This window comes from Ornithodoros turicata, chromosome 1 (genome assembly GCF_037126465.1).
Source record: "Ornithodoros turicata isolate Travis chromosome 1, ASM3712646v1, whole genome shotgun sequence".
Lineage (NCBI taxonomy): Eukaryota > Metazoa > Arthropoda > Arachnida > Ixodida > Argasidae > Ornithodoros > Ornithodoros turicata.
In genome coordinates, this window is record NC_088201.1 from 89,044,986 (window position 1) to 89,055,737 (window position 10,752).

General features: G+C 46.2%; 1 protein-coding gene across 1 annotated transcript; it reads right to left on the minus strand.

Moving 5' to 3' along the window:
- Positions 1–649: 649 nt before the first annotated feature.
- On the minus strand, positions 650–7,660 carry LOC135366028 (zinc finger protein 79-like). The gene is made up of 2 exons (XM_064598684.1): positions 7,343–7,660; positions 650–1,007 (listed from the first exon to the last, which is right to left on the minus strand). Exons 1-2 carry the CDS (start codon positions 7,530–7,532, stop codon positions 664–666), a joined length of 534 nt encoding a protein of 177 aa, XP_064454754.1. The 5' UTR covers positions 7,533–7,660; the 3' UTR covers positions 650–663.
- Between the last annotated feature and the right edge of the window lie 3,092 nt (positions 7,661–10,752).

The following is a 10,752-nucleotide window of genomic DNA, read 5'->3' on the forward strand; positions in this document are numbered from 1 at the left end:
GGCCAGGGATCCACTGTAGGGTCAACCGGCGTCCCTGTTCCCCAAGAGCCTTGAGTGCGGTCAGGATACTCACTACTACCGGCGTCAAAGAGCAACGGACGCCCATGCTTCCTACACATTGCAAGGCTCCGTGAACTGTATTTCTCATATCTGTCATTGCGTTCCACTGGATAGATTTATCATGCCCTACATATTAGGGGTCAGGCGTGTAGCGCAACGTTTGCGAGTTCCTGTTGGAAAGGATTCAAGAACAGATGAGGCGGAGAGCACGGAACAAGTGGAGTCTTGTTCACTTTCTCCTGTTGTCTACAAATGGGTGCAAATAATCATTGTACTGTTGGGGGCACGGACGGTTATCTGAAATCGCCTGTAAGTACTTCGCCGTGTCCCCTACAGTACATATGTTTATCCTGTATCTATTTGTGGATTCCGTCTATGTGCAAAAGAGCAGCCAAATGGTTCCTCATGCTTCGAGCTGGGAAGAATATCCTAACCGATGTACGTTGGAACGATTTGCATTCGATTTATTTCATTTCTTTTTCATTTATGCATTTTAAAATATTTCTCTTTTAGCTTCTACTAGCGCACGTTGAGGCTGACAAACCCTTCAGCTGCCCGTGCAGAACTATTTCATGAATAACACGGCACCGAGAATGAACTAGGTTACTTTATTAGTGCAGGTTCGTTGCACGTATGCTGCACAGTATTACTTTGATGTGGTTGCTGTTGCCTCCGAATAGCGTGTGCAGTCCACTGATGCCTGGCCAGAGCATCGGTGCGGGTGTATCGGTGACCACAGCCAGGCTGTCCACACACGTGCACTTTCTTCTCGGTGTCTTTGAGGTGGGTCTTGCGGTGTTTGTTGAGGTGATCTTTCCGACCGAACCGTTTGTGGCAGATGTCACACGAATGTGGTTTGTCTCCGCTGTGGATCCGTCGGTGGCGCGTCAGTTCCTCGTTTCGGGCAAAGGCGCGAGGGCAGACGCCGCACTTGAAAGGTTTGTCACCTGCGCAATGGTTAATCACACATGTTACAGCTAGTCCTACACGTCTAGTCTACAGCTAGTTCTACATGTCCAGAGAGGAATGTAGGAATAGACATGCCAAATTCTTTTTCGAAAGACGTGTTTGAAGACGTTGTTCTCTTCGGAGTTTTCTCTGGGTTCGCAAGATTTTTCGAGAAACATTGTAAACGTAGTACGTTGTAGCCTCTTTTGAACGTCCGAGAGCGCCCCCAAAATTTCTTAACCTCTAATACGTATTGCAATTACGAACTTTCAGACCTATCAAAAGTAAAAGTAATTGGAGGTCACCATCTGTCCAAAGAGTGTCCTTTCACTGCGGAAGCATTGCATTTCAAGGGCTGTACTCTTGTTGGAATGAAATGGAACTCTCCGTTAAGGGAAACACGAATCTCTCATGAAGAACGCATAGGGAAATGATATGCCTCACGAAGGTTTCGCGAGAGCTCCAAATCACTTGTACACTTCCTGAGAACCTCTCGTTACAGGAGCCTTGTGCCATCTATCGAAAACAGACCACACTATAAGAACATGCCGATGCCGTATCGCCAGCCTGAACGGTTTAGCAGATAACCCACGCAGCCTCACTGAGCTGCGGTGTCGTGTTGTCTATGTGTTTTTGCCCCGCATATTTTTGCCGTTATGGAGCAGCCTCACTGATCCCCCGGTAGCGCTCTCCTTCCAAGTTTCTAACCATTCTGGGATCAAGAGGGTAAAAAAATAGACAGTCCAGCTTGTTGAAACGTCGCCAAGAAAAATAAAAACGAAAGAATGAAGCACGAAGTCAGAGCAACTATTTAATACGTGAGCTTTCGTGCAGAGCCTGCCCTTTTTCAGACAGAAAGAGGCAGTTAAAACATTGCTTATATAAGGAATGGGATCGGTGAGAGAAGGAATTAAAGAACAAGAGAGAAGGAACGCAAGGATGAAATCACAAAGAACAAAACAGAAGGCTACACATTTGATAGACACCTGACGCCAAGGCAGTTGGAAGAAACATACACCAGTTTTTCCGTTTGAATTTCTGCCGGCCGCGCTTGTCCGGTGAAAAGAAGAAAACGGTTAAATACACGTTGCTTACAGCTAATGTGAATTCCGCGAAAAAATTACTTGTGCATTCAAAAGTTGGACAGTGACATGTTGTAAAAACAATGCATACACATCAAAATAATGAGGGTAGGGATTGGACAGTTTTTTCAATTATACAATGCTCAGGTATAGGGGAAGTATAAATCATTATTGTGCACCAATAACAGTCAACAATACTGTGGTAAATGCTTGTCATTTGGTTAATGAATTTGATTTTGTGACTGATTGATTGATGCACAATAATGATATATGCTTCCCCTATACCTTAGCATTGTATAATTGAAAAACTGTCCAATCGCTACCCTCATTATTTTGATGTGTATGCATTGTTTTTACGTCGTCGATTGGGATGTCTAGTAGAGATGTCGTATCTATCAATTACGTCCACATTGCATTCCATAGATGTTCCATGGATCGTTGATTCGGCCATCAGTTGGTGTCGTATAACATAATACTTCGCAGTGACCTGGTTCCGAGGAACTGCGTAAAGTGTAGAGGCACTATCTGTTATTCGACTCTCCAACTAGCTGCTCGCCACCTAGCGGACGTTGTATATAACATGGACACATCAAAATAATGAGGGTAGGGATTGGACAGTTTTTTCAATTATACAATGCTAAGGTATAGGGGAAGCATAAATCATTATTGTGCACCAATAACAGTCAACAATAGGGATTGGGTCCAATTGGGCCGGCAGATCAGTCTTGGGATCAGTCTTATTGAAATGTAGATTGAATATTCGTAGTTGAGTGCCAGGTTGAACATCCCCACGTTGAACATTCCCACATTGAATCAAGGCAAGCCACCTAATTCATTTGCGGGAATCTGATGCTGCGAAAGCCGCGCGTCCTTTGTCTTTTTCATTTGTCCAGCCTCGAACTCCACATGGCATCACTGCATGCCTCCTCAATGAAGCACACACTTACGCAATACACGTGTATGCGCAATTATACAGGCTCTATCTCGATTAAATAGAACGACCTCAAATTGTCACACTGAACACCGCCACATATTAGACGCCGGTGGCTACATACGTACCGTACGTACTCCCTACTCGTAGACGCACGCAATGATGATAAAAGAACCACCGTAACGTGCCACCGGTAAACAGACACCATTTTCAACACGTTTATTTCCCTGTTTGGTATCCTAGAATGAATAGCAGCGAACAAGTATACCGGGTGTTTCAGTTAAATCCCCGGGCTAAATAATTCGCGAACCGGTGCACCAATCGAATAACTTTCTTTTTTACAAGTATCTGTCCAATACCGCCTACAAGATGCGCACCGCGTGAACGAGCGGGAGGCGCTCATTATTTAAATAAAAATTCAAATGAGTTTCGTGAAAAAAGCTAATTTCTAAAGCAGGGCACCGTCGGCATTAAAATGGGTACTACTCCTTTTGGGACCTTCAGTGGACACCTTTTAGAGAAAAATCTGCCACCGAAGCGGGTCATTTATTGCAGTAATTAATCGGTTTCGGTTTACGTATTTTTGTCGCGGCTGGTCGCGGCGAAGCGCAAAAGGACGTAATTCATTGGTGTAATTCATTGGTGTAAGGATGTAATTCATTGGTGGACATGGGAGTGAAAGAGCGTCCTTTTGCGCTTCACCGCGACCAGCCGCGACAAAGATATGTAAACCGAAACCAATTAATTACTGCAACAAATGACCCGCTTCGGTTGCAGAAACCCGCTTCGGTTGGTTCTCTAAAAGGTATCTACCGAAGGTCCCAGAAGGGGTAGTACCCATTTTAATGCCGACGGCGCCCTGCTTTAGAAGTTATCTTTTTTCGCGAAACTCATTTGAATTTTTATTTAAATAATGAGCGCCTCCCGCTCAATCACGCGGTGCGCATCTTGTAGGCGGTATTGGACAGATACTTGTAAAAAAGAAAGTTATTCGATTGGTGCACCGGTTCGCGAATTATTTAGCCCGGGGATTTAACTGAAACACCCGGTATAGCATGTCGCTCAGTCGAGAGCAGACGTTCTACCAGCAGCTTTTAGACAGCTTGAATACCCTTTCCATGCTCCCTTAAAACACTGATGTTGGCTTGTCGGTGACTGGTCACACTACATCTTTTGGGGCTGATGCACAAGGACGCACGTAGACGGTGTCATCATATTTTTTTAAAATTCCGTGTTAGCACCGCGTTGCAATCGTGGCTATGAGCGGCGTACAGACGTGGACAGGTGGAGAGAGGACAGCAGGAAGGCGTGAGGTACAGGGGGGGTTAGTATGCGTCCTGGGCCGACTTCAGGGGGAACTGTGCAGACACTCGTCTGGAAAGTCTTCGGAAAACCAAAGGGAAAGCCTCACACAGCACAGCCGGTGACAGGATTCGAACCCGTGTCACCTCCCAGTCTCGGCGTGGAAAGCGATCATCCTAATCACTATGCCACCGGAGCTGGTGGTGTCACCATCAGAGAAGAACGCTCCACCATGTAATGTTGTGGAGCAGAGATGTGGGGAAACAATAATGGGCATTACAGATTGTGGATAAGGAATGAGTAATGTAATAACATTGCTCATTACTTGGGTTGAAAACTCAGGCATTGTCTAAAGGGCCGTTAGGAATTGTGCCTAGTACATCACACAAGGAAAACTATCAAGTTGGTGTTTCGGAGGTACCTTATTCACCGACCAGGTCACCAAGGTGGTAGACAGAGTCTAGGTGGAGTCTTTGAACACCAAATCATTCATAAGTCGTTATTTGCGAAAATAATAATTACTATCACCGGTAATGTGTAACGGAGTAAAACACTCATCACGTCACTTTACAGTGCACACTTCGAACGCCACCATAGGACTGCGTCAAAGACCTCCGGTACGATATAACGCCAAAGTAACTCATTACTTGATTAAAGTAATTGCATTAGTAATGCATCGCTAGGGACGAAAAAGTAAGGAGTAATGTAGTGTATTAACTCCCAGAATTGCACTCTGAAACTGGAATGCGCTACGAAATAAAAGTAATTTCTCCAACTCAATTGTGGTGTTCGTCTACTTGGGGCCTTGTTGTGCGTCAGCTCCAAAAGGTTGCACCATGGTTACACAACTGTCCGGACCAGTGGCGTAGCCACAGGGGGGTAGGGGGGGGGGGGCTCGAGCCCCCTAGTATATATGCGGGGGGGGGGGTTTAGCGTGACGATCACAAAAATTCTTGAAGTTACCGGCGTCTATCTAAGCAGCATAGCTGAATACTTTGGAAACTACGAGCTTTTCGAGTTACTTGAAATCTCGTGAGTCGGCCTCACAGCTCATGACGCTTCATATGTAAACTCATTATTAAACGTTCAAATATTCTGTATTTTCATATCCTATCTCGCTGTGTTCACAAGGCGTACCAAGGACCAGCAGAGGGAGGAGGGCTTTTTTCGTGTCGAGCTCCCCCCCCCCCCCCCCCCCTACCTTAGGGGTCTGGCTACGCCACTGGTCCGGACTCAATGGCGTGTCTACAAAATTCTACGCAATTTAACACATACCAATCTACGTGTCTCTTTACGTTGCATACCCTTTACATTATATTTTATTATATATAAAAGAAATTGTGCTTCTGTATGTGACGCGGAAGATAAAATCATCTAGCGGAGTGAGAGAGGGCTACTATGGGAACTATGAGGAGGAGGATTTCATGGTCGTTTCCTTCTTCTCTCTCAACTACCAAACGTACGAGTTCGGGTGGTCTTAACTCCCTCCCCCCTCCTTGCCTCACCGTTGCATACATTAATTTCTAGTTTCGAGAACTACGACGTCAATGCAGCCACGCAAATGTAGAGACGCCTTACGTGTAAATCCACTCCCGATTGAATTAAAACTGGAGCATACAAAGGAGCAAAGGAACATACAAGCAAGTGTCGTCTTGTGTGTTCCTTTGTGCGTGTTTCGTGCTCCAGTTTTAATTCAGCCATGTACCAACAGGCCCACTCTGCCATTTTGGTACTCCCAATTATTATTAGACACGCGAAATCTTCCTTCCGTCTAGCAAAATTGTTCGTTTTCGGTCTCCTATTCGAGAACAGAAGACAGAGTTAGGGGAAATTTGCCTAATTTGTACGACCCGCTGTGACCTCTCATGTTCCCCCGGAATATCCGCGGCTGACAGATGTCGGCTCAGAGTATATCCCTTGCCTGCACCTCCTTCTACACTGCATCTACCGAAGTCCTCACTTCGCTCATTGCTGCAGTTATAACGCGGTTCCAACACGGAACGTTTTTAAACTCAGATAGTCTGGGGCGTACGCCTTTCTGCGACAGTTCTCGCGTGGGTAAATTGCCGCAGAAAGACAACTGAAAATGCGTAACGGTACCATTCTACCGTATTTTCACGCGTATTAGCCGCGGCTTATGCGCGATTTATTTTTTTCGAGGACGCTCTGCGGCTTATGCGTGGGTGCGGCTTATCTGGTGACTATTTTTCCCTGGTACTTTCCCCATACCCCGGGTTAAACGAAAGGGCCGACAGTGCCTCATGTTTTTCGGAACAGGACCGCCATGCAAGTGCACGAACAATACCGAACAGGGGCGGGTCCACTCCATATTCGAGTGGACTAACCCGTCAATCCACGAAAAACACGCAACAAGGGCACAATCCGGTCTTAGTAGAACACTAGAACTGACCTCCTTTGTTATACATCATGCCGACACCGGAATGTGGACAGGGTTTATGGCCTTCCCTACGGTCTCCTTTGTCGGCAGACCCACAGGAAGAGCTCAATACACCTGACATCGGGATAAAACGTGGTCAGCTAAGCGTCAGTTCTCATTTGACGAGAGCAGCAGCATTGGTGGACACGGGCACGGCAGTTAGAGGTGAGGCATGGCTCCAACGCTGAGGCACAGCCACGACAGCGGCTTCAAACTAAAAGTCGTTGACTTCGTGGACAAGTACGGGAACAGGACAGCTGGCAGGGAGTACGGCGCTGACGAACGTTGAGCGTCTCTGTTCATTTTGTATGTGCATCACTGGTTTAGCGCACAAAGCAGTCGCGTCGTATTACCCGCGGCTTATCTGCGAGTGCGGCTTATCTGCGAGTGCGGCTTATCTGCAAAAACATTTTCAAAATGTATCTAAAAACGAGTCCTGCGGCTTATCTGCGGTGCGGCTAATACGCGTGAAAATACGGTACAATCCGGGGGGTGTCCCGCGTTCTGTTTTCAGCATGCGACTCTTGCAGTGGCGCATCACTATACTACCCCAAACGTGATGGGGCCCTAACTACGCCTCACCTGTGTGCACTCTCATGTGGCCAACCAGCTGACCACAGTTGGCGAATGTAAGGCCACAGCCGCTGCAGACCAGCTTCTTCTTCACCGGACGAAATGCGGAGTCGGGAGAAGGCACCAGTTCGGACGGTGTCAGGAAAGGCCTCCAGATGGGACGGAATGCAGGATCCGAAACTTCGTTGCTGGCAGTCATAGTAAAATGTCCAACAACTCTTATGAGGAGGTTTATTTCGGGGCGTGAAACGGAATAACTGCCCTTCGACTGCACCCGATCGATAAGCGTACAATAAGGGACGTTATCTGTGCATAGACGGTCACCTCTCCCTAGGTGGATTCCATTGTTTCAGCCTTTCTCGAAAGAGATAGTACGCCCACTTTTGCCGCTCTCACTACCAGTCAGGTGACAAGATGCAGGTATGGGAAAAACAACGGGTGATTACGGGAGGCTTTTGTATGGCTCACGTGCCCTCTGAACATTGCTAATAGAGAAAATGATGCGCAGTCTGCGAACTCCGATTGTGATTCCTTTGTGGGAGTAGCACAATTCAATATCTTCCGTTTTTTTTTTCTATAATCAAACTCAAACTCAACTCCGATTGTGATTATAATGAACTAGGTATTTTTAGGTGTTGAAACTTTCCACCCACGAGGACTCCTCCACCATTTCTTAACGCTTTTGCTTCGTTAGAGGAGGCTGAAAATTCAAAAGTTTTCGTGAAAAGTATTATGATCCATTCATTACTATCGACGCCCTTTTTGAAGGAATCACCAGCACATCTGCCGTTTCTTCAACCTGCTTTCGTAATGCTACTAAACTGCCTCCAAATAAGGATCCTCCGCATTCTGCAGACAGAACCTGAGACGCTCAGAACGCGCTCAGTACTAAGTGCCATAGACAATGATATCGTTCTGTTTTCTGATTCGTTGAAAGTGGGAGGCGTACGCCTTTTTGTGACGTTTTGGATATAGACTGAACTCTGGTTATAACAAAGTCAACTGGACCGGGGAAAATTCGTTATAAGCGGCAATTCGATAAAAGGGGAAGCCCCACAAAAACATTGGCAGTGTTTCGGAAGGGCGTTGAAACATGGCGGCAGCCGAACACGTACCTTGGCAGGGAGTACGTCGACAAGTGAGAATGAGCAAGAGTACCTTTGCGAGATCTTACTTTAGCAGTAAATAAATAAATAAATAAATAAAAGGTAAGCTAGGTTTTCCCGTAAGCGGGTTTTCGCAGGCTCGCACAAAGCGGAGTCAGTTAGAAATATACTTGGTATAATCTGGTTCGAAATGCAGCCATTTCGACCGGGACAGCGTGAAACTCGGGAATGAGCGATAATTCGAAAAGAACAATATCGTTATAACCAAGGTTTACTGCATGTTAACTGCCACAAAAGGCGTACGGCTGGCATTCCGTTCTCCTCAAATCATAAGCGATAACTGTGTCACTCGGCGAAGCGATTAGCACGGAGAGTGCTATGCGGTGATTGGGTGAATTTCTGTTGTTATAGCACAGCATGTTCTTTATCTTGTATTTAGAGACAATCAGCCGCACTCTGTAGTGCTACATATATAGGTCTGTTAGAGAGGACGTGCTGTCGCACGGCACACACCAAAACAAAAAATAAAGAAAAAGTATGAAAAAAAAGAAAGAAAGATAAAGAAGACGAAAAAGAGGAAAGAAAAAGCGAGCCGCACTAAGCATTTGGTATGCTTACCTTATTGATAACTGATAACATAGTATAATTGATAATCCGTGACTTTGCGTCGCGGAATAACTGTGATCATGAGTGACGCCACAGTGGTTGTTGTGTGAGTTAAGTTTGCACACCGTAGGCTTACCATAACATAAAACAAAGAAAGAAAGAGAGACAGAGAACTATAGCTATACTTCGCGCGAGTGATTAGTGATCTTTCGCTGACACAGGCTTTCTTGCCAGCTTCCAATGCAGGAACACAAGTTCAGTCGCAATCAGTCTTGTCCTTCTGGTCCTTACACTGTCAGTTGGATCGAAGATCTTGAGGAGGATACGTTGCATCTGAGCTTGCCGGCACCGCGTGCAAATGTAGATGTACTGTCCACCGAAAGCATCGACGGAATCGACAATGAACACCATTCATTTGTTGCCTGCTCCACGCCGCAATATGATACATCTCAATGCATCAGTGTGGGTACACAATAAGTGCTTAGAATACTCAGCAATCGGATTGTGCGTCAGAAGCATGTTGTTCAACAACGGCACTACTCCCGTGAAAACTGACAAGACGGTAAGCGTAATAAGATCCCCCTTACCACAGTAGCTTTTAGTAACTCCCTCCACCCCTACTCGCGCACTTCATGAAAGCGCGCGAAACTTTTCAACGGTTCGTGAATCGCGTTCCGGGAGTGTTACAGACATTACCAGTCGGTATCGCGACGAGCTCTTCATCGCTTCGGGCAGTTTTTTTTAGCTCTTGTGACCAGTATTTACCCACGACTGGAGGGGCATAGCCTCACATTCAATGTCCAGATATGTTAATCGAAACTGCCAGCACGGGAGCTTCTCTCATGAGATAGCGAATACTAGCGAACACTAGATAAGATAAAAGCTGCAAATACAAAAGGCACAATGTAAATGTTGCCCCCTATTCAAACGTAATTTGTCAATCGCTTCTCTGCCTTGTCTATAGCACCCTTTATGCAGTGATGGGCAAAGTACAGCTCGGGACAAAAGTTCACGGACCACCGGGATGTCGCATTTCTCCAATGGAGCAACAACCTAGCAGCAAACAGGAGTGGACACACATACTGAGAGATGGATGGAATAGCCGGCCACCCCTTTCTTATTCGATCTCTTCCTGATACCTAGCAGGGGGCCGCTCCGATGAAGAAATACGCAGATGCCGTGTTCCGTAAACTTTTGTCCCATGTTCTTTCTCAAAATGGTACGAGGGTGGTTCCATAAGTTTCCGGCGCGACCAACTTTTAATAGTCATAGAGACGAAACAAGTGTATCACTTTTCGACATAGCCACCCTTAACTTCGATGCACTTTTGACACCTTTCAACCAGCATTCTTATACCCTTGAAAAAATAGTCCGAAGTTTTGTCAGCAAAATGTTGGAAAACTGCCTCTTGCACCTCACTATTGTTTTGAAATCTCCGTCCTCTGAGGTCCCTCTTCAAGTTTGAGAACAGGAAGTAGTCACTCGGTGCCAAGTCTGGACTGTAGGGTGCGTGGTCGATTTCTTCGAAGCCATACTCCTTCAGTGCAGCCTTGGCAACAGAAGCCGTGTGGACAGGGGCATTGTTGTGGTGCAACCGGACACCTCGACTCAACCTGCCGCGCCCCTTTTTCTTGATGGCGTCTCGCAGTCGGTGCAGGAGTGAAGCATAATAAGTCGCATTCACTGTGGTGTTCCTCTCTTTGAAGT